General features: G+C 47.9%; 1 protein-coding gene across 4 annotated transcripts in view; it reads left to right on the top strand.

Moving 5' to 3' along the window:
* Positions 1 to 843: 843 nt before the first annotated feature.
* CHD5 (chromodomain helicase DNA binding protein 5) overlaps positions 844 to 23,323 on the top strand; it is a 78,664-nt gene continuing 56,184 nt past the window's right edge. For 3 of the 4 annotated variants that reach the window (XM_083628378.1, XM_083628380.1, XM_083628381.1), the window contains exons 1-13: positions 844 to 1,175; positions 6,151 to 6,284; positions 14,195 to 14,377; positions 15,172 to 15,213; positions 15,481 to 15,599; positions 15,711 to 15,955; positions 16,290 to 16,414; positions 17,167 to 17,284; positions 18,952 to 19,118; positions 20,421 to 20,636; positions 21,695 to 21,901; positions 22,009 to 22,220; positions 22,751 to 22,882. In XM_083628378.1, coding sequence (XP_083484504.1) covers positions 1,133 to 1,175; positions 6,151 to 6,284; positions 14,195 to 14,377; positions 15,172 to 15,213; positions 15,481 to 15,599; positions 15,711 to 15,955; positions 16,290 to 16,414; positions 17,167 to 17,284; positions 18,952 to 19,118; positions 20,421 to 20,636; positions 21,695 to 21,901; positions 22,009 to 22,220; positions 22,751 to 22,882 — 1,943 coding nt within the window. In that variant the 5' untranslated portion in view covers positions 844 to 1,132. The remainder of the gene's footprint in view (positions 1,176 to 6,150; positions 6,285 to 14,194; positions 14,378 to 15,171; positions 15,214 to 15,480; positions 15,600 to 15,710; positions 15,956 to 16,289; positions 16,415 to 17,166; positions 17,285 to 18,951; positions 19,119 to 20,420; positions 20,637 to 21,694; positions 21,902 to 22,008; positions 22,221 to 22,750; positions 22,883 to 23,323) is intronic. The other variant, XM_083628379.1, reaches the window with a different exon arrangement.

The following is a 23,323-nucleotide window of genomic DNA, read 5'->3' on the forward strand; positions in this document are numbered from 1 at the left end:
CTGGCAGCGCATGAACTATGGAACTCCCTCCCACAAGAAACAGTGATGGCCATCAACCCAGAGGACTGGGCAAATTTATGGAGGAGAGGGCTGCCAATGGCTGCTAACCCTGATATCTATGTTCTGCCTTCACTGTCGCAGGCAGCAGACCCCCTGAATAACAGTTGCTGGGAATCGCAGTTGGGCAAAAGTGCTCCTGTTCTTGGGTCCCACTTGCAGGTTCCCCATAGGCATCTCCCCCTGCAAGAACAGGAGGTTGGTCTGTTATTTATTTGTTGCATCGGTATCCCACCTTTCCTCAAGGTGGCCTCCTCCCCACTTTGCCCTTACAACAACCCTGTGAGGTAGATTAGGCAGGGAGTGAGTGGCTGGCCCAAGGTCATCCTGTGAGCTTAGTGGCCAAGTGGAGATTTGAAGCCTGGACTCTAACCACGACGCCACCACTGGTTCTCTAGCCTTGATGGGCCTTTGGCACGGCTTTTTAGAGAAAAGCTTAAATAAATGGTCCTTTAAAAAGAAAAACAAATGCCAAATCAAAGTATCTCCCCTCAGAAATATTGTGATCCTTTTCTCATATCGCATTGTCCCTGCAGGATCAACCCTCTCCATCCCAACCCATCTTTTTCTCCCTGCGCCTCTCACTTTCCTGGTGTGTAAAAATCTCCGCGGGGAGGATTCTTGGAGGGGCGTTTGTGCGTGTTTGGGGAGGTGGGGAGGGGGCTTGCTTTGGCTGTCTACCGGGAGAGATGCTGCTGCCGCCGCCGCCGCCGGTGGTGTGCCCAAAATGATGGGATGCGGTTGCCAAGGTAACCAGACTGGACGTCAGCGCGCGCGCCTGGGCATGTGTGCGCGGCCGCCGCTCCGGGCTGGCTTGTGCGAGGTGGGTCCAGCGCGCTCCTCCTCCTCCTCCTGCGCGGCGGCGGATCGCGGCGGGGCAGGCAGCGGCGAGAAAGAGGAGGAGGAGGAAGAAGAAGAAGAGGGGCCGATCTCTGCCCCCCTCCCGCGCGCCGGGCTCTCGAGCACCCCCTCTCCATCCCTCCCCAGTCGCTGCAGCGGCCATCTTCGCTGCCTCGCCCTCCGCAGCGCAACGTGCGCACCGGGCGGAGGCGGCCGCCGCTTGGCCCGCGGAGCCATGCGCGGCGCGGAGGAGCCGCAGATCGCGGAGGACATGTCAGGTAGGTGGAGAAAGCGTGGGGAGGAATGGGGGGGGGGGACAAAACCTGACGCGAGTGGGGGCTCAGATGGGAGGGTGCACCTCTTTCCCCCAAAACAGCCCAAAGAGGAGCCCCGCTGGGTCAGGCACCTTTCTCCAAGGTGGCCTGCAAGACTGCCCCCACGCTGGGAGGGGGTGGGCTCTCCCAAACAGGGCCCTGAGGTGGTGGCCCCTTTCCCTCTCTGATCATCTACTTGAGGTAGACTGCCCCTGTCCATGGAGGCTCCCTTTAGCTTATCCAAAGGCTTGTTGGGCACCTCTCTCCACCCGATCCCGGAGTCTGGGTGCAGCAGGGCAAAGCCACTAGAATAATAACATTGTAGATTTGGAGGGGACCCCCAGGGTCATCTAGTCCAACCCCTTAAAATGCAGAAATCACAGCTGGAGAATCCCTGACTCTGAATCCGAGCTCTGTTTCCAAAACCTGCAATGAAGGAGAGTCCCCCACCTTCTGAGGGAGGCCCTTCCACAGCTCAGAAAGTTGTTCCTAAGGTTTAGTAGTCGGTTCGGGAGCCACCCTCTGGAGCAGCAGAAAGATGGCTAATCATATTAGCTCTCTGTCTTCTTCACATCTCTTTGAGTCTCTGGAGTTTAGAAGTGTGATACCTCACCCCCCCTCTCTCTGTAGCTAATAGTTGTCCTATTAGCAGATGTTCAAGTAGCAGATGTTCTTTGGAGGCCTTTGCAAGCCTGATGGGACATCCTGGGAAAGTGTGCCCCTCTGAGCCAGGTGACCAGTGGTCCTTCTGATTCCAGTAATCTGTCTCCAGAAAGACCTCATGGAATTCCTAAAAAGGGACACACAAGAGGGGCACTCATCCTCCGTTCTTTTTCATTTAAGAACATAAGAAGAACCCGGCTGGATCAACCCAATGGCCCATTGAGTCCAGCATCCTGTTCTTACAGTGGCCAGCCAGATGCCTGTGGGAAGCCAGCAAGCACATGATCAGTCTCTCCCCATCTGTAGCATTCAGAAGCATCACTGCCTCCTACCACGAAGGCACAGCTTAGCTTAGGCTAGTAGCAGTCAATAGCCTTCTCTTCCAGATATTTTTTTTCCTAATCCTCTTTTAAGACCATTCAAGTTGGTGGCCATCCCTGCTTCATGTGGGAGTGAGTTCCACAGTTCAACAATGCACTGCCTGAAGAAGGACTTTATTTTATTGGTCCTGAACCTTCCAACATTCAGCTTTATTGGACGACTTCTAGTGTTTTGAGAGAGGAAGGAAAACTTATCTCTGGCCACTTTCTCTCTGACATGCATAGTTTTATAAACTTCTATAAATTTTATAAATTATAAATTTTATAAACTTTTATAAATTTCTCAGGTCCTGGGGTTTCCTTCTGAGGAATGGGGAGGGCCCCACTTGGCTCTAAGATTATGCTGGATATATCCTCAGTCCATTTGTCTCTAGGCCTCTTCGGAAACTGCCAAAGATGCTCACTGCTGTTGCTACTTACTGACGTTATAGTGAACTCTGAAACTTAATTAGCAAAGTCCACTAGGTGGGTTCTCAGCTATTCACTCCTGGGACCGCGGGTGGCGCTGTGGGTTAAACCACAGTGCCTAGGACTTGCTGACCGAAAGGTCGGCGGTTTGAATCCCCGCGCGACGGGGTGAGCTCCCGTCGTTCGGTCCCAGCTCCTGCCCACCTAGCAGTTCGAAAGCACCCCTAAGTGCAAGTAGATAAATAGGGACCGCTTTCTAGCGGGAAGGTAAACGGCGTTTCCGTGTGCGGCGCTGCTGCTGGCTCACCAGATGCAGCTTCGTCACGCTGGCCACGTGACCCGGAAGTGTCTTCGGACAGCGCCGGCTCCCGGCCTCTTGAGTGAGATGAATGCGCAACCCTAGAGTCGGTCACGACTGGCCCGTACAGGCAGGGGTACCTTTACTAGGTGGGTTCTCAGCTGTTCACTCCTGTCTTAGTGACCTGGAAGCTTGCCTTGCTAGTTTTAAGAGGTTACCATATTGGTCTCCAAAGGATGGTAATAAATAATATGGTTCTCCATTTGCTTGGTCTTTGGGTGCTTTGCCTAATAATGTTTCCTTTTCTGCTTCAAGCTGCTTGAAGAAAAAAGTTCCTTAATGAACTAACACTTCAACAGTTGGCACAATTTGTCCTGTTTTATGGGGAGGGGTTTTTGAGTTACGGGGGAACCTCTGAAGTCCTGCACCCCCTGCACTAGAAATACAGTGGTACCTCGGGTTAAGTACTTAATTCATTCTGGAGGTCCATACTTAACCTGAAACTGTTCTTAACCTGAAGCACCACTTTAGCTAATGGGGCCTCCTGCTGCTGCTGCACCGCCGGAGCACAATTTCTGTTCTCATCCTGAAGCAAAGTTCTTAACCTGAAGCAATATTTCTGGGTTAGCGGAGTCTGTAACCTGAAGCGTATGTAACCTGAAGTGTATGTAACCCGAGGTACCACTGTACTTCTGCAACATTGCTGCAGGAACACACATACTTTCAAGCCTCTCGTTTTCAAGTGCTTCTGCCAGTAATCTTGACAACAACCCTGTAAAGTAGGTCAGTAGTGTTGTTCCCATAATGCAGATGGTGGCTCTGAGGCTGAGAGATAGCATCCTTAAGGGCAGAGGCAGGGTGAGTCATGCAATATGTTTGGGAGGGGGTTGCACTCCCCCTTAAGAATATGGGTTATAATTGCTGGATCTAAACGCTGATCCTGGATATCCAATAATAGCCACTGTGACTATTACCTTGGCAAGATCCAGCTTAGATTACTATAAGGCACTCTTCATAGGGCTGCCTTTGAAGAATCTTTTGGGAAGGGACAAATGGCCACCTTCAAATATAATAGCCATTTCAAATATCTGCCACATGGAAGATGGAGCAAACTTGTTTTCTGCTGTTCCAGAGGGTACAACTTGAACCAATGGACAAGCAAGGAGATTCCAATTTAAACATGAGGAAGAACTTTCTGACAGTTGCTGGAAACCGCAGGAGTGGAGAGTGATATTGTGCTCAGATCCTGCTTGTGGCTTGCCCATTGGGTCATTTGACTGGTCATTGTGAGAAAAGGATGCTGGAATACTTTATCACAAGCTCACCTGAACCTGTGACTGAAGGCCACCTGCTGCACCAGAACTGTAACAGCACTTTGCACCTATTTATAACCTGCCTTCGTTCAATCAAAGTCGGCATACATGGGGTGGTCTCCTATGCAGGCGCTGACAAAACTCAGATCACCTTAACTTCAGCAAGGGCTGCACTAGGCACATTGTGGACCTTGTTCAAGGCATGCCTTAGCTTTGGCCCCATGATTCCTACAACAGCCCTGTGAGGTTGGCAATGTATTTGCAAGTTTTGAACTGTTTTTTTTTCATATTTGCTGGCTGTGTGTGTGTATGACAGAGTGTTTTTTTTTAAGAAATATTTATTGAAGTTTTACAAAAACAAATATGCAAAAACACATAATAAAAGAAAAAATAAAAATAAAAATACAACATATAAAGACACAGAAACAATAAGAAAAATTAAAAACAATTCCATTTTTCATAACTTAAAACTCATTTGCTTGTTTCTTTGACCTCCTCACACCTCCCCTTCTTGTATTCCCATTTAAATAATCAAATCAGCAAATCCTTACCCTCTTTCATTTATCTTAATTCTATATCTTAACATTTTATAACTCTGTATTTTCATCCATTATCAATTCATTTTTGCATATTCTTATTAACTTTGTTGCTAATACCACTCATTTCCAATCCAACATCATTTTAATTATGTTTTTACCTATTTATAACCCCTTTTTCATATTCTCTTGAAGCATTACAGCTGGAAACCACTTAATTTCTATCCAACATCATTCTAACATTCATTCATTTTACAATATTTCTGTAGATAGTCTTTAAATTTCTTCCAATCTTCTTCCACCGACTCTTCTCCCTGGTCTCGGATTCTGCCAGTGTATGAGAGAGTGTTGGAGCCACACACTCTAACTACAGTGAGTCAAAATAATGCAGAGGAGCACCCCTACCACATCTCTGAATGAGTCCCCTTTATGGACCTGGCCTCCTCTGCTGCATTTGCACTGGCAAATGAGTGGGTGGGCCAATCATTCCTGATGCAGACAAGCAGCAGAATGACCCGCTCGCACTAAGGCTGATGCTAAGAAGTCAAGTCCCTAGTCATGAATCATCTAGAGACATAACGGGCAGAATCAATATTGTGCTGGAGGCTAGCACAGCCAAAGGCCTGGGGAAAAAGAAATGGTTTTGCCTAGCACCTCAAAGTATGTTATGATGACGCCAGGTGAGCCTCCATAGGAAGAGCATTCCACAAGCAGGGAGCCACCACTGAAAAGGCCTGTTCTCTTATTGTCACCCTCTGGATCTCTCACGGAGGAGGCACATGGAGAAGGGCCTCAGGTGATGATTGCAGGGTCCAGGTCAGTTTTTATGGGGTGAGGCAGCCGTTATAAACAATTAATATAAATAAATTTTTATTTATACCCCGCCCTTCCCGTTTTAAAAACCGGGATCAGGGCAACTAACAGCAAATATAAAACATTGATTAAAATGTGACTTAAAAACAGCATAAAACAGCATAAAATACAACATAAAATGCAGCATCAATATCAATAAAATTTCAAAAATTCAGGGTCATTTTGGGGAAGAAAAAAACAACCACCCAGTCAGTAGACATCAAATGATCACCAGGGCTAACTGGCCAAGTTGGTCCTACTAGGGCCAACAAGGAGACCAGGGAAGAATTTAAATGTGGGGTCCCAGAAAGGTTTTATTCATAGAAGAGGAAAGCGAAAAGGGAATAGACGATCAGGCTAATTCAAATTGAAGGTCAGGCGGAATAGCAGGTAGCCGTTGAGGTTCTAATGGCCTGATTAAGTGTATGGCTAAACCAGTTGGTTCCTGGATCCCAGTTTCTTGACTGATCCTTTTCCTTCCTGGTCTAGAAGAAGAGGATGGAGTCCTGGAAGATCTGGAGGAGTTTTATCCTGAGGAGCAGGTGAACACCCAGAAGAAGAAGAAGAAGGCCAAGAAGCTGAAGGAGAACAAGGCGTCTAAAGTCAAGAGGAAGAAGAAGGAGGTAGGTTTTCTCGGGGTTTCTGGGATGAGGAAAGCAGGAGTAAGAGGTCCACATTGTGTGATTGTCCAGTTTATCTTGAGATATTGTATGTACCTTCAGAAATGCTGAATTGGCTTATGTCAGTGATGAGGACCCTTCAGGCCCAAAAACCATACATACCTCCAGCCCTCTGGGTCTCCTCCTGTGTATCAACTGTTTAGCTGAGAGAAGGAAAGGGTTTGATGTTACGCAAAGTGCACAATAGCAGCTCCTTTCCCTTGCAAGGAGATCTGCTACAAGAAGATCTGCTACAAGAAGATCAAAGCAATGGGAAAGGTGTCTCAGCAGAGAAGTAGACTTGTGCTCTTTGCAAAAAACAAAAAACCCACCCCAAAGAATCCATGCATTTTGCAATTGCACACGTGCAGTTTTAAGGATGCAATCACATTTTGAAATGTGAAGCTTTGGGTCGTTGTAAAGCAGTGCTTGCAGTTCAGCTGCTTGTGGACATTGCAATTTAGCGAGGAGAACAGTATTTGTAGAGAGCAAAAGGGAATTAAAGGAGTCACGAGGGATCCACAGTTCACAGTAAGCTGAGGCATGGTTGGGCCCCCAATCTCAAGATTGCATGGCAGGCACCTCAGCACCATAATGGGTTGTAGTCAACGTTAGACCTAATCAGAGTAGACCCACTGAAATTGATGCACATGGCAAATTTAGCTCATTGGGCTCTCCTTTAATGGAGGTTTATAAGCAGAGGCTGGGCGGCCAACTGTCAAGGATTCCTGCATTGCAGAGGGCTGGATAGTGACCCTTGGGGTCCCTTCCATCTCTACGCTTCTATGGTTCAATAAATCCTGTGAATTCTAGCAACTGATATTCAGAAGCCTTTCTGCAGGGCATAGCCATCATGACTGGTAGCCATTGATAACTTTCCTTGCCATGATTTTGTCTCATCCTCTTCTGAAGCCATCCAAGTTGGTAGCCATCACTTCTTCCTGTGACAGTGAGTTCCATAGTTTAATTTGGTGTTGCATGAAGAAGAACTTTATTTTACTTGTCCTGAATCTTCCAACGTCCAGCTTCCTTGGATCTCCACGAGCTCCAGGGTTATGTGAGAGGGAGATAAACTTTGTCCATTTTCTCCATGCCATGCATCATTTTTTTAAGCTTCTGTGATGTTGCCTCTTACTCACCTTGTCTCTGAACTATGAAGTCTCAAACACTGCAACCTTTCCTGGGGGGGGTGGTGATGGTTAATCCCTATCTCCTGGATCATTTTGGTTGCCCTTTCCTGGCCCCACTGGACAGAATATCCTCCCTCTGGCGACAGTCTGAATTTGCAAAGTACAGTGGTACCTCGGGTTAAGTACTTAATTCATTCCTGAGGTCTGTTCTTAACCTGAAACTGTTCTTAACCTGAAGCACCACTTTAGCTAATGGGGCCTCCCACTGCTGCCATGCCTCCGGAGCACAATTTCTGTTCTCATCCAAAGCAAAATTCTTAACCCAAGGTACTATTTCTGGGTTAGCGGAGTCTGTAACCTGAAGCGTATGTAACCCGAGGTACCACTGTATTAGCAGATGCTGCTGATGTTTGTATGTCCTGGACCTCCTGGCACGAGAATTAGCTTTCAAAAGGGAAGTCTGAGGAAAGGGCCAAGGCGTTCACACAATATGCGTGCGCTAATTCAGATCTCCGTGAAGGCAGGATCCCGATGTGGCTGTTTCTGCCCCATCCTCTCCACCTTACCGGAAGTGTTTTCTCCAGCATCTTGGGCCTTCTCCTCCGTGTGATACTCCAGCTGCATTGCAGCACCTCATTTACAGTTTGTCCCTGGTGGCTGGCTGTAAATCCTGGCAGCTCTCCGCTGTACCAACTGTGCTCTGTCTGTGGATGGTGCATCTGAGGGAGGGGAGAGGACCTTGGGGGACGCTTATTGGAGAGAGCGGGATGACGGGACGGAGGGCTGCCTGTGCTCCGCGGTTGCGCAGGCAGGACCCAGTTTTGTGGCCATCTCTGTTTTCCAACAGAGCAAGTTTCTAGCCTTGCGAAGAAGTGATCGGAAGCATGTGACAATGCCTAGAGAAGAAATCCTGGAAGTTGGAAGGGAATAAGGCTCTCAAGAGTCAGAGGGCCTTTGAAGCCTCCTTACCTTGAAACAGGGGAAAGACCATAGCTCAGCAGTAGAGCAACTGCCTTGCATGCAGAAGGTCACAAGTTCAATCCTTGGCTTCACCAGTTAGCAATGAGAAACGACGCTTGCCTGAAAATTTTAATTTTATTATTTGTGCCCCGCCCATCTGTCTGGGTTTCCTCAGCCACTCCAGGCAGCTTACAGCATATACAAACACATATTAAAACATGAAACCCTGGAGAGGTGCTGCCGGTCAGTGTAGGCAGTACTGAGCTGGATGGCCCAATGGCCTGATTCCATATAAGGCAGCTTCCTATGTTTTTCTACATACATTCTTTACAGGGAAATGAAAATTATGCCCAGCAATGCAAATGCCCTTAATTTGCATCAAGGACACATAATTATGTTTGGAATTTGTGCAGAATAATGATAATGATAATAGTGTTATTATTTTAAATGTACCGAGTATACAGAGTCCTGGCTGCAGAATGACATTATACAGCTTAGGAAAGACTAAGCAAGGCCAGAGGTCACTGCTCCTGATGCACGTAGAGAGGAGCCCACATTCACCCTGGGAGTTTTATGCTCTTGCAAGACACATGGACGAAATTAAAAGGATGCACCCTCCCACGACAGAAATGAATGTATAGATTTCCTGCTCATGATTCTGAAGCTGCTTGGGCATGCGGGCAACGCCTCCTTTGTTTGGGTGAGCATTTGCGGTGTTGCTCTAATTAGCAGAAGTGTTGGCTTCTGCGTCTGCCTGTCTCCCCTCTCCGGATTCTGGTAGCAATTTGCATCGGTTGACGGCACAGACGTGCGTGGGAGCGGCTCGCCCACCTGTTACGAAAAAGAGATGGGTGGGGAAACAGTGGCCGCCTTCCTGGTGGTGGCGCAGAACACCGTTCTCAAAGCCGATGTGTGTTTGGCGGGGGGGGAGAGGGAGGGGAGGTTCACACATCAACCTTTGTTGATACTGATTCTCAGCAGCAGCTCTGAGTTTAGGGCACCCCTCCTGGACTTGGTGCCCTACAGATGTTTCTGGACTGCAGTTGCTAACACCCCTGATCATTGGTCATGTTGGTTGGGGCTAATGGGAGTCAGGAGTCTGCTGGGCAAGAGGTTCAGGGAGGTGGGCTAACACTGACCTTATACTGGCTCTCCAGGGCTTCAGATGGGGGTCTTTCTCAACTCTCCCAGGGGGATTTTCTGCATGCAAGGTTGGTGCTCCTTCCATGAGCCACTGAGTGGAATGTTTCTTAGTTGAAAGAAATGGGCAAAACTGACCAGCACACAGAACACCTTGCTAGTTTATCTGGTCCTCCTTTGGGCTATCGCCGTGGCACAATCCAGTGACTAATCTTGGCATGTGATCTTCCCAGATGCTGAACACTGTCGGAGAACAGGACACTAGGCTGGGCGGATCCTTATTTTGATCCAACAAGTTGCAAGGGGGAAGGGATGTTGGTCCTCTCAACGGTACTTCAGGCCGGATCCAAGTATCCATTTCTCTTTCTTTGAATTTAGCTCCTCTGTTTGTGGAGGAGAATGGAGAAGGTGCATGCAGTCATCTATCCAATTCTTCACTAAGAAGGGGGTGGGCAGAAGACTAGGGGTCAGAGATTATGGGGATTTTGGTCCAAGAACATACTGAGGTCCTCAGGCTGGGGGACAGAATCTTGAGCCAGACAGACCAATGGCTTGATTTTGTATAAAGCTGGTTCATCAAATCATAGAATTGTAGAGTTGGAAGGGATCCCAGGGATCATCTAGTCCAACCCCCTGCAATGCTTCTTCATGCAAGTGGCTTCGCCCATTTTTAGCAGGAGCTGATCTTACCCAGGACTTGTGCATACAGATAGCAGCTGCCTTATACTGATCTGTCAGGCTCTGAACTGTCCATTCTGAAGCCTAGCTTGCCACTTTAAGCAGGATATGAATTAACAGTTAATTAAAAATAATAATTACGGTTGGCAGTAGGTCTTGGGCAAGGGCCCTGAGATCCTTTGAAGCGGGGGTGCTGGCGAGTGGCCCTTAGAAACTCCTGCATATGAGGTCTTCTGTCTTCTGATGGGGAGATTTTGGGTTTCCAATCTTTTAGTGTGCTGGGCTGTGCCCTGTGGAACTCCTTACCAGTTGAGTTTTGGTGGGAGCTGTTCTTGCTCAATATTAGATGATGTTTTAGATGACAGACCTTTCGTACCTGATTTTTCTTTTTTCCCTTTTTTTCTGCCAACGAGCTCTTACTGATGTGTTTGTGATGTTTGTATTGTGCTTTTCATATGTATACCGCCTTGCGATATTTTCTTCGACAAGGTGGCTCATAAATATTTAAATAAAATAAAAAATTAAAAATTTATAGTGTAGATTATGGTATGTACTGCACCCTGCAGCTGCAAACCCTTCTTGATACATGTATCACTGCAGATGTGACCTGTGGTGTGTGTGTGTGTGTGTGTGTGTGTGAGAGAGAGAGAGAGAGAGAGAGAGAGAGAAAATAGCTCATTTCTCCTCTGCCTCCCCTGCATCTGCATATCTGTATCTCTGGAAGCCCCCCTCCCCCAAATCCTTATTCTAGATCTAGATTGCAAGAGTTAATTTGTCTCAATGCCTGCCATTTTGGCAGCCAAATGCATTTGCTGATTGTTCTTCACTGGGGCTCTCAACAGCATAACCTGAACAGGAGGGAGATGTATTGACATAAAACAACCAGGCTGCTGTTTGAGTCGGAACATATTTAGATGGAAGTCCTTGTCAGGGAGGGAGGGAGAGAGAGAGAGAGAGAGAGAGAGAGAGAGATGGGATTTCAGTCAGTTCTGCAGAAATTACCATGGCAACCAATTATTCAGGCCTAAATTATAACTGTTCATATCGCCAGCGAAAAGCAACAGTAGATTTCTCTCTCCCCCCCCCCGCTTTCTCCCCGTTATTAAATGGAAAACTTGAAGGACACAGAATTACTAGCCAGCGCTGTCTTTGTGTGTTTCTATACCCATGATTTAGATCCAGCTTTCCCAACCTGGTGCCCTCTTGATACTTTGGACTATAACTCCCATGGGCCCAGGCTAGTCCAAAACATCAGGAGGGGCCTAGATTGAGATTTGGGGGCTTATATCAAGTGTGAAGGGACGCGGGTGGCACTGTGGGTTAAACCACAGAGCCTAGGACTTGCCGATCGGAAGGTCGGTGGTTCGAATCCCCGTGACGGGGTGAGGTCCCATTGCTCGGTCCCTGCTCCTGCCAACCCAGCAGTTCGAAAGCACGTCAAAGTGCAAGTAGATAAATAGGTACCGCTCTGGCGAGAAGGTAAACGGCGTTTCTGTGCGCTGCTCTGGTTTGCCAGAAGTGGCTTAGTCATGCTGGCCACATGACCCAGAAGCTGTACGCTGGCTTCCTCGGCCAATAAAGCGAGATGAGCGCCACAACCCCAGAGTCGGCCACGACTGGACCTAATGGTCAGGGGTCCCTTTACCTTTACCTTTTATCATGTGTGAAGATCCATCCGGTCATGATGCGAGCTGGTCCAGGGATGCTCAAATATTTGCAGGCTGGAGATGGTGCCATTCACAATCTGAGAGAAAGTAAAGGGATATTCTCAGGTCATTGGTGAGTTTGCTCTGTGCATCTGGTGGCAGCTCCTCCCCCCTCCCCCCCCGCACAGGCCATTGAGAATCCAGCTCTTCTGATTTGCATATCCCCACCCCTTTTATCTGCATAGCCCCGCCCCAGGTTCTCTCATTCATGCTAAGCCAGGGGTTGGCAAAGTTTACCTCGCCTGGGCTGGTTCACTCCAGTGGAGCTCCTTCCATGGGCCAGATCGTGTGCATGCATGAGCGCCCCTCCCCCGCGATTTCCAGCGTCTGTGTCTGTGCAGACGCAATTTTTGGCGTCTGCATCTGTGTAGATGCGATTTCCAGTTTAGCACAGCGTGTGGGGACTCACCAAGCAGGTGGCTCGGTTCAGGAGTGGCTCGTGGGCTGGTTAAACGACCCCCATGGGCCGCTTATGGCCCATGGGCCTTAGGTTGCTGCCCCCTATGCTAAGCTGTGATGGAAAGGTGGCATTCTGGGGGGAAATCCATCATTTGTTGTTTCAACCAAGACACTCATGCATGGAACACTGGGCAGAGTGAAATCATGACTACAGAACCATAGAACTGTTGAGTTGCAAGGGACCCTAAGGGTCATCTAGTCTAAGGCCCTTCAATGCACAAATCACAGCTAAAGCATCCCTGACAGGTGGCCATCCAATCCCTGCTCGAAAAGCTCCCATGAAGGAGAGTCCACCACCTTCTGAGGTGTAGAACAGTTTTTATCATCAGAAACTTCCTCCTAATGTTTGGTCAAAATATCATTTCTTGTCATTTGATTCCATTGGTTCAGGTGCTACCCTCCAGAGCGCGAGAAAACAAGCTTGCTCCATCTTCCACGTGGCAGCCCTTAAGATATTTGGAGGTGGCTATGATGGCATCTCTCAGTCTTCTCTTCTCCAGGCTAAACATACCCAACTCCCTCGACCGTCTCATGTAGGCTTCCAGACCCTTTATAATCGGCCAGATGTTTGCACATCAGTTTTGGTGCTTGTGCAGCAGCTGTAAATACAAACAGCACCAAAAGCTTCAGGATTTACAGGGCAGGGGGGCAGCGGCAGTGACTTCCTATGCAGAGCATTCCAGTTGTGCCAGGGGATGCAGTTGGGTCTGCCCCATTCTGGGCTCCTGTCCAAGGTGCTGAAATCTTCCTGGCTTTATCACTGCCAGCTCTTGGCGCAGCATGTACTTGCCGCCTTTGCCAGATAGAAAGGGAGGCTGCAAAAATGTTGCGCTAAAGCAGTTCTGCTCTCTTTTGGATCCATGGCATAAGTCTGTGCATCCGGATAAGACTGTTTTCACATTACATTTACGGTATACGCTCAAGACAATTTCAAGCGCTTGCATGACCCAAATGTATCCCTGACCATTGATCATGCTGGCTGGAGGTGATGGGAGTTGGGAGTCTAACAACGCCCAGAGGCCCCAGGATTCCCCATCTCTGATTTTTTGGATCATATTTAGAATGCTTGACCCACTGACTGCAGCTTGGTCAGGTTTTTCTTTTGTAATCTAGTGGTTCTTTTCTTTTTACACAGACAAGCAAACTTTAACTGCACACGTTTGGCAGATTATTATTGTGAATAAAATATGTTTTAACTGTTTTTCATTCTGAATTTTAAAATGGCTGTCACCTGTCCATGGATCTGCTGTTGAAGGGCAGCTAATGACAATAATAACGACAAGAGAAAGTTGCCTCCCGGTCTTAACAACCAGAGCCGTGCCTTTGAAGCTGCCCAGGAGGGGGTTGCGTGTGTGTGAAGCAGTCCCATTGCTGACAGGAGAGCTGACTGTTCTCTGCCTTCTGCCTCTTTTCTTAATAACATAAGAATGTAAGAACAGCCTGGTGGATGAGGCCAGTAGCCCATCTATTTTTATTATTGTTTGTTAGCCGCTCTGAGCCCGGCCTTGGCTGGGGAGGGCGGGGTATAAATAAAATTTATTATTATTATTATTATTATTATTATTATTATTATTTAGTCCAGCATCCCATGGCCACCCAGATTCCCCAGTGGGAAACCTGCAAGCAGGACCTGAGTGCAACAGCACTCTCCCAGAAACCAGAAACCATTAGCATTACCACTTCCAACAGTGGAGGCAGAGTAGCCATGGATAGCCTTCTCCTCCATGAATTTGCCTCATCCAGTTTTATGACCCGTCTTCCTTTAACTCATGCAAGCGTGTTTGTTTTTGTCGAAATCTAGGGGAACCAAGACGACGAAATCTCCGAAAACGAAGAGGAAGCAGGAGAGAAATCAGAGAGCGAAGGCAGCGACTATTCCCCCAACAAGAAGAAGAAGAAGAAGCTGAAAGAGAAGAAGGAGAAGAAGGCCAAGAGGAAAAAGAAGGAGGAGAACGAGGAGGAGAACGAAGAAGGAGGCTTAAAAGTAACCCTCAACTCTAGATATCTTGGGATGTGGCAACCAGCCGCTTGGTGCTGTGATGGGGCTGGGTAAGGAGAGGGCATCACATTAGTACTACAGACTAAGGCTCTGTGTACACATGCATTTGCGTGTGCGTGGTACCCATATGGGAACATCCTTGACTCAGCGTATTTGAAGTTGAGTTAGCCATGGGCACCCAAACCTATCTTAGGACTGCATATGCGATGGTTTTCTTCTCAAGTGTGTTGGCATGATGGGAGCTTATGTCTTAGGCTTGCCATCTCTTAGGGTAACCAGAAAGAAACACGGGCAACAATTCTTATCATTATTTTGATTGCATTTACCTTTTCCTCCAAGGAGGTCAAGGCGGTGACCATGGTCTTCCCACTCCTCCTTTAATCCCCACAACAACCCTGTGAGGTGGGTTAGACTGAGAGGCAGTGATGGGCCCCCAAGGTCACCCAGTGAGCTTCATGGCCGAGTGGGGGAATTGAACTCTGGTCTCCCAGCTCCTAGTCTGCCACTCAAACCACTACACTATGCTGGCTCCCTGTGCCCCTGTGGCTTGCAAATGGCCCTATGGGCTTTGAACTGCTTGGTTTCCACCAAGGACCCTTGGGGAGTGTTCTTCTTTGGGGTCCAGGGAAGGGTCTGTGTTGCCCCAGCATTGTTGAAGCTAATCAGGATCAGCTCCAAGAAAGTCAAATGGAGCTTCTTAATGGAGAACAGTAAGCTTGCAAGGTGTTTTTCTTCCCTCTGAAGAGGCACTAACCATGTCTTCCTCCCTTCTAAATCAGCAGCCACCAGAACGCCACGGGTACAAGGATGACTACAGCCAGGTGAGTGTGCCTGCTGCAATTCTGTAGGAAGGGGTGGGGGGAGGAAATGTCTGTGAATGGCTTAGTGTATCTGGCTGTTAACCAGAAGGTTGGTGGTACAAGCCCACCCAGAGATGGCTATGGGCAGGATTCCTGCATGGTCCCTTCCAACTCTACAATTCTATGACTCCTCTGTGATGCCGTCTGCTAAGCATTTCACCCAGCTCTGCCTTGGAAGTTGCAGAAGTTTGTGGGGAAGCTTCACTGTAGCTCTTGGCTCTCCTGCAGGAGCCCAAGACCTCGGCTCAGCTCATGGAGGAGTGGGGTCTGGATGATGTGGACTATGCCTTTTCCGAAGAAGACTATCACATGCTGACAAACTACAAGGCCTTCAGCCAGTTTCTCAGGTAGGTAATGCCATTCCCTGCCTGGCTTAATCTGGTCTGGTGTTTGTGTGTCTGTGGACTTGAACTGGTGTCCTGGATTTCTGTTAATGGTCCTCTCTGCTTCTTCTCCAGACCTTTGGTTGCCAAAAGGAACCCCAAAATCCCCATGTCCAAGATGATGACTGTTCTGGGTGCCAAGTGGAGGGAGTTCAGTGCCAACAACCCCTTCAAAGGCAGCTCAGCTGCTGCTGCTGCAGCCGCCATAGCGGCAGCCGTCGAAACTGTTGCCATAGCTCCTGCACCACTGACCCTCAGCCCCCAGCAACTGCTGCCACCACCACCCACCATCAGGAAAGCCAAAACCAAGGAGGGAAAGGGTAAAATGGGGTGGAAGAATGTGAATGGATGTGCTAGCTGTGATTAATAGAACAATGAGGGCTGGGGAATTGTTAAGGCCAACAAAAGGTTGATAAAAAATAGGAGAAAAGAGGGAGGGAGGGAGGGAGGGAAGGGAGGGAGGGAGGGAGGGAGGGAGGGAGGGAGGGGGAGAGAGAGAGAGAGAGAGAGAGAGAGAGAGAATATCCCAGGGAAGTCATGAGACCTTGATATCTGCTGAATGCTCAAGCAAGGAAAGTACTTGGGATTTTAGGGCTCAGGATAAGTAATGAAATTCAGGTGGTCTCCATCGCAAATGCCTCTATGTTCCTGCAGGTCCCGGCGTGCGGAAAAAAATTAAGAACACCAAAGAGATCAAGAAGAAGGGGAAAGGGAAGAAAGTGGGGGCTCTAAAATTCCGCTTTGGGGGAATCGCCAACAAGAGGAAAAAGGGCTCCTCGGTAAGTAAGCTCCTGTCTGTACTAAAGCCCAGTGTTCCTGGGCACGTGCAGAATCACTGCTCACATGCCTGCAACCTTTGCAAGAACAGTGACAGTCCCCTGACTTCCCCAGCTTCCTGCATCCTCCTGCCTGCCCCATGACTGCACTAAGTCACTACTTCTGAGACTGGACAGCTCTTGTTCAAAGAGAGGTGGGCAGTGGTGTAGTGGTCTAGGGGTGTGGAGGGTTGAAGTCCTGTTACTCTTTCTGAAGCTGGGACATGGTCTCCAGGGTCCTGGGGCTGCCCAATCAGCATGAAGGGGGAGCTTTTTAGCCAATAAGAAGAGGTCTTCTCATCCTCTGTGCTGATTGGAGCCAATGAGAGTGGAAGGAGGCAAGTCAGCCTCTGAGGATGGGTTCCTCAGGTTCCTCTGGAGAAGACACACTCCAGGGCTAAGCATTTAGGTGCTTCAGTTTTGAGGGAACCCAAGTTCTGCTATGAACAGCGTGGAAAACAAGTTGCTCCACAAGATCGTATTGGAGCACTCCAAATCTTTCCCCTGTGTAGGTTCACAGAAAATAGTAGATTGAGCTGAAAGGCAGCACGAGATCTGCATTGATCGCTGTAATGCATCCCTAATTACATTGTCTAATGCTAGAAGGTTGTGCCATCTTGAAGGCAGTGTGGCTGTGGCTGGAGTTGGGTGGCATGGGCTGGTGGCTGGGAGGGTCCCCAGTGTCAGCAGTGCTAATCACATGGCTTCCCTTCCAGAGCGAGGAGGAGGAACGGGAGGAATCTGACAGCGCCAGCATCAACAGCTCCTCCGTGCGCTCCGAGTCCTCTGCTGTTCTGGGCAAGAGGGGAAAGAGGCGGAAGAAGAAGAAGAAAAGTAGGTCATCAACCAGGCACTTCTCTCAGGGCTCACCAGGGCTGCCCATGGGGAGGGGCACAGCATTGGCTGGTGCTGGGCTTCATCCTGACAGGGCAGCACACCAAGAGCTATGCACACACACTTTAGTAATGGAGAGAGTGCTCTTGTGCTCAGGTCCTTCTTGCAGGATTCCTAAAGGGCGCCTGAGTAGCTCCTTTGAGAAGAGGATGCTGGACTGGCCTGATCCAGCAGGATCTTCTGATATTCTTATGCAGGCATAGGCAAACTCGGCCCTCCAGATGTTTTGAGACTACAACTCCCATGATCCCTAGCTAACAGGACCAGTGGTCAGGGATGATGGGAATTGTAGTCCCAAAACATCTGGAGGGCCAAGTTTGCTTATGCCTGTTCTTATGTTTTGATGTGCCTGGGAAGACCAGAAGCGGTGGGTAGTGGGGCAATGGTGCCTTTGGGCACAATCTTTTCTGGACACCTCCAAAGCCATTGAGCTCCCCCTGTCTTGCTCACTGCCCCGTTGGTCATGGGAGTTTACATAGAGCTGAAGAAGGAAGTTGGCAGAGTGACCTCTTTCTCACTTCACCCTTCCGCTCTATGTGCTTTCCAAAACTCAAAAATCTGAATGAGCCCATGGGCCTAAAAAGGTTGGTGACCCCTGGGCTGGAGGGTATCTCCATCAATGACTATTTGCCATGATGGCTTCATGTAACTGGTAAACTGAGTGGCGATGAATGCCACTCACTGTGGTACAATGGTGGGAGATGACTATTGCTTCATGTCCTCCTTGTGAGCCTCACAGAGATAGCAGCTTGACCATTTTGGGAATCTGCCCCCCCCATCCCTGGTCCTTGGCCATGCCAGCTGGCACTGATGGTAGTTGTGGTCTAACAACATCAAGGATGACCACTGGTTCTCCACTCCTGACATAAGCCTTTGGCATCAAGGCTCTTTCGGTTCTGAAACTAGTCCTGAAGCCAGACTGATAATCCTTTTCCCACAACCATGTCTGCAGCTGACCAGCCACCACTGGCTCAATGACCTTGCCCACCCATCCCAAATGGTTTTTAAATGTATAGTTCTGTGTCAGTGTCTATAATTCATGTACAGGGAATGAGGCTTCCATCCATTGCCATGCTGAAAAACAGTGCATTTGATAGCCAACAACGAATTCATTTTTTTGTTGCTCTGGAGTAAACGTCCATGGGATTAGGAAGTATCCTGGCAAAAAGATGCAGGAGGAAATGATTGACAAAATAGGACCCACAAAGGAGAGGATGGAAGTCCATGAGATTCCTTGGAATCTTGTTTTTATGATCTTTGTTTGATATATCTCTGTAAAATTTTAATTTGAAAAACCAAATAAATAAATTAAAAAGAAAAGGAAGTATCCTGGCAATACTATAAGCTACGATGGCTATCTTGAATTATATTCATTGTTTTGACAGATTTGTTATTGCTTGCTTTATATGCTATTGTGTTTGATAGCATAGTGGTTGCAACGTTTGTTGTTTCTTAATGCTGTTGTGATTATTGTGAGCCACTTTGAGCTCAACAGTTGTTGTTGGAAAAGCGGGATGCCAATATTAAATCAACTCACCTCAACTAATTGAGGAATCCCTGAAAAACAGTCCAGAATGTTGTTTCCTCCACCTGGGTTTGCCTTCCAGTTGAAGAAGGAGACGGCTACGAGACAGACCACCAGGATTACTGTGAGGTGTGCCAGCAAGGAGGGGAGATCATTCTCTGTGACACCTGCCCCCGGGCCTACCACCTCGTCTGTTTGGACCCAGAGCTGGAGAAGGCGCCGGAAGGGAAATGGAGCTGCCCGCACTGTGTAAGGAGGTTTGGCACTTGAGAGTCAGCCGTTGGCAAGAAAAGGGTGCAGGATGTGCTTTGAGGGAGATTTCTAACCTGTATGGCAGACTATTACCGTATTTTTCACTCCATAAGACGCACCAGACCATAAGACGCACCTAGTTTTTGGAGGAGGAAAACAAGTAAAGAAATATTTTGAATCCCAGAAGCCAGAACAGCAAGAGGAATCACTGCACAGCGAAAGCAGCAACCCCTCTTGCTGTTCTGGCTTCTGGGATAGCTGCGCAGCCTGCATTCGCTCCATAAGATGCACATACATTTCCCCTTACTTTTTAGGAGGGAAAAAGTGTGTCTTATAGAGCGAAAAATACAGTAGTTCTGGGGCTAATTGCTGAGCTGAGGAAACTGCAGCATATAATTCCCAGAGTGCTTAAACAGTCAACCCCAGGGAATTCAGGGAATTGTAGCTCTGGGAGGGGAATCAGGGACTCTCCTAGTACCTCTCAGAACCCTTAACAACCTACAACGCCCATAATTCTTTGGGGGACTATTTAAAGTGGTATCATAGTGCTTTAAATGTATAGTGTGAACATTGCTATGGTGAGAGGGAAAGTATCTAGCTTCGAGGATGCCATATAATTATCAAGCAGCTCTGGATATCAAATGCAGGTGTCAAATATTACACAAATATCTCTGCAGAGAATATCTGGATAGCTTTGGTTTTTTGTTATAAAACTGGTATATACCAATGAACATTCCAAGGCCATCCCAAGTGGTTTACTTACTAAAATAATTTTACACACTCACCCACCCCTACCTCACAATATTTTATAAGAATTAAAAGTTATTAAAAATTAGGCCTGTATTTACTCTGGTATACGGAGTACTGTTGCTTGAAGCAAGAGTTGCATGATTTCTTGCGTTCCGTAGGGAAGTAACATCACACTGGATTCAAACATATCCCCTTAATAAGGACTGATTCTAATGATCAGAACATAATGATTCCTGTGTTTGCCTTAAACACACATTCCATAGATGCAGTCTTTCATTTCATCCTCAGGGGGAGAAGAGACTTCACTTCCTAGAAGCATACTTTGTAATTTCTGTCAACTTGCACAAATATGTTTTGCCTGACTCGTGCCATTTCACCATCTTAAGCAAGCCAATAAATTTGCCCCAGTCTCTTATGCACAGCTGTTTTTAAACTGCCTGATAAATCTCGCAAAGAAATTTTACTGGAGGCCATTGCAGAGGAGATAAACATGGTGGGCCCAGAGTTGGGATGTGAAATGTTTCAGCTCTGCCTTCCCCTTTACACCAGGAAAAAGAAGGCATCCAATGGGAGCCGAAGGAAGAGGACGAGGAAGAAGAGGAGGTTGGCGAGGAAGAGGATGACCACATGGAGTTCTGCCGCATCTGCAAGGACGGAGGGGAGCTCCTTTGCTGCGACACCTGCCCATCCTCCTACCACCTGCACTGCCTCAACCCACCTTTGCCGGAGATACCAAATGGTGAATGGCTCTGCCCCCGTTGTACAGTGAGTGTTTTACCAGCCTTCCTCGTGCCATCTGCTCCCTTGCGCCCCCTGGCAGTGGGGCCGGGCTTGATGCCGACGGCTCGGGACCTCCAAGGTGGGACAGCCAGCGGCCGGCTCTCCTCTGCCAGGTCCTAGCCTGAATCCTGAGGTTCTCTTTTGCCCATATGCATTCACTGGAGAAGAAAGCAAAAGCCCTGCCACCAGTCAGTCCCCTTAGAGGTGCATTTGGGGAATTTTGCCTGGCAGGGAGCAGGGGTTCCACCCTCTCTTTCCTGTCTTATTTTTTAAAAAGTCAAATCCACACCAAGTACAGTGGAACCTTGGTTCCCAAATGCCTTGGGAGCTGAACGTTCCGGCTCCTGAACTATCGAAAACCGGAAGTGATTGTTCCAGTTTTCAAACATTCTTTGGAAGGCGAACATCCGGTGCGGCTTCCACTGCTTCTGATTGGCTGCAGGAAGTTCCTGCAGCCAATCAGATGCCATGCCTTGATTCTCAAACTGTTTTGGGAGTCAAACAGGTTCCTGGAACGGATTAAGTTCAGGAACCAAGGTTCCACTGTAAAGTTTCAGAATGGAAAAGGCAACCCCCAATTATTTTTGTGCAGTTTTCAAATATATATATATATATATATATATATATATATATACACACACATACATACATGAAAGGTATAGTTTCATCTTTGCAGATCCTGCATCAAGAAGATGAGTCAAAACAACCCATCTTTAAGGGATCTTCCAACTTTATAATTCAGTTGCACAGTTTTTGCCTTCCTGTCTGGGGGGCTAGGAATTGTCCTCACTCTTCCCCCTGCTTTGCTTCTTGGGCGACTCCACTCTCTTTGCCAGCTGGTTGCCCTGGTCTCCCCCTCTCCCTTCCTTTAAATTGTAAGCTCCTCAGGGCAGAGACCCTTCTCCCTCCCACTGCACCCCCCAGGCTGGTTGTGTACTCCGCACCACAGGCAAGTGAGACGTCCCTGCGCTCAGATCTTGTTCTGGATCTTGCGGGTGAAGCCAATTGTAGATTGTGTGCGTCTCACCCTCTTTCGTCCTCAGTGCCCACCATTGAAAGGGAAAGTGCAGAGGATCCTCCACTGGATCTGGCAGGAGCCCCCAGCCCCCCTCGTGCCAGCCTTGCCCTCGGCAGATCTGGAGCTGGCTGCCCTGCCACCGAAGCCTCTGGAGGGAATCCCCGAGAGAGAGTTCTTCGTGAAGTGGGCAGGACTGTCCTACTGGCACTGCTCCTGGGTCAAAGAGTTGCAGGTGAGTAGGCAGTCCCAGCAGGCCCTGGGGGGGGGGAAAGTTCTGCATGCAAGCCATACGGTCTACCCACTGAGCTACGGCCCTTTCTCAGCGCTCTCCCTTTACAGCTGGAGCTCTACCACACGGTGATGTTCCGCAACTACCAAAGGAAGAACGATATGGATGACCCTCCGGCTTTCGACTACGGCTCGGGCGACGAGGACACCAAGATAGAGAAGAGGAAGAGCAAAGACCCCGAGTACGCCAAGATGGAGGAGAAGTACTATCGTTACGGCATCAAGCCCGAATGGATGATGATTCACCGCATCCTCAACCACAGGTGAGGAGGTCCACGTCGCACCCATGTAAATTGGATTTGTTGGCTCGGGAAGATGGTTTCGCAAACGTCAAATGATTAGAGGTCAAAGGAAAAGTTTTCAGCAGACTGGCCTTTGTTTATCAGTCTTATATCTGGGGATCTGGTGGATTAGCTGAAACTGCATATAAGATGCTTTGGTCTTTTTTAAAGGGAAAACAGGGTCAGATGAAGAAGATGTGGATCTAATTAACAAAGTTTCTTCTATATTATAGTAGATATTATTATTATTATTATTATTATTATTATTATTATTATTACTATTACTATTACTATTATTATACCAATTTTTGTCAGAAGACCACAGGGAGGTTTGCAACATACAACACAAATGTCATAAAATAATATCTGCACAACATGAAATATACTAAACAGAAGATTCTTAATCCTACTTCTAGAACATATAATCTGAATCCTGAAATACTGTTCATTGGTGGACTGGGGCAGGTTTGTGGCTCTGCTTTGAAAAACCAGCTGTGTCTTCTGCTTCCCAGCTTTGACAAGAAAGGAGATGTCCACTATCTGATTAAGTGGAAGGACCTGTCATATGATCAGTGCACCTGGGAGGTGGATGAAATTGACATTCCGTACTACGAGAACTTCAAGCAGCAATACTGGAATCACAGGTCAGGGGGTGAGGCATTGTGCAGGATATGTCGATGCAGGGAGGGCAGCCAGGGGCCTAACGCATTCAGATAATCAGAGAATAAAATCACAGAATTGGAGAGTTGGACGGGGTCCCCAAGGGCCATCTAGTCCAACCCACTGCAATGCAGGAATCACAGCCAAGGAATCCCCGAGAGCTGGCCACAAAACCTCTGTTTAAAAAACTTAAGTGAAGAAGAGGCCACCACCTTCCAAGAGAATCTGTTCCACTGCCCAAAAGCTCTTACCACCAGAAAATTCTTCTTCATGTGCTTAAGGCATTTATAGCCAAAAAAGTCCTTAAGTAGGCTTGCCAATTTTGCCAATTTCCCCTTAAAATAGCTCAAAAAGGTGCCAATTTTGCCAATTTCCCCTTAAAATAGCTCAGAAATGGCAATTATTATTTATTTGCAAACAAATTT

This window comes from Podarcis filfolensis, assembly GCF_964270895.1.
Source record: "Podarcis filfolensis genome assembly, chromosome: 8".
Taxonomy (NCBI): Eukaryota; Metazoa; Chordata; class Lepidosauria; order Squamata; family Lacertidae; genus Podarcis; species Podarcis filfolensis.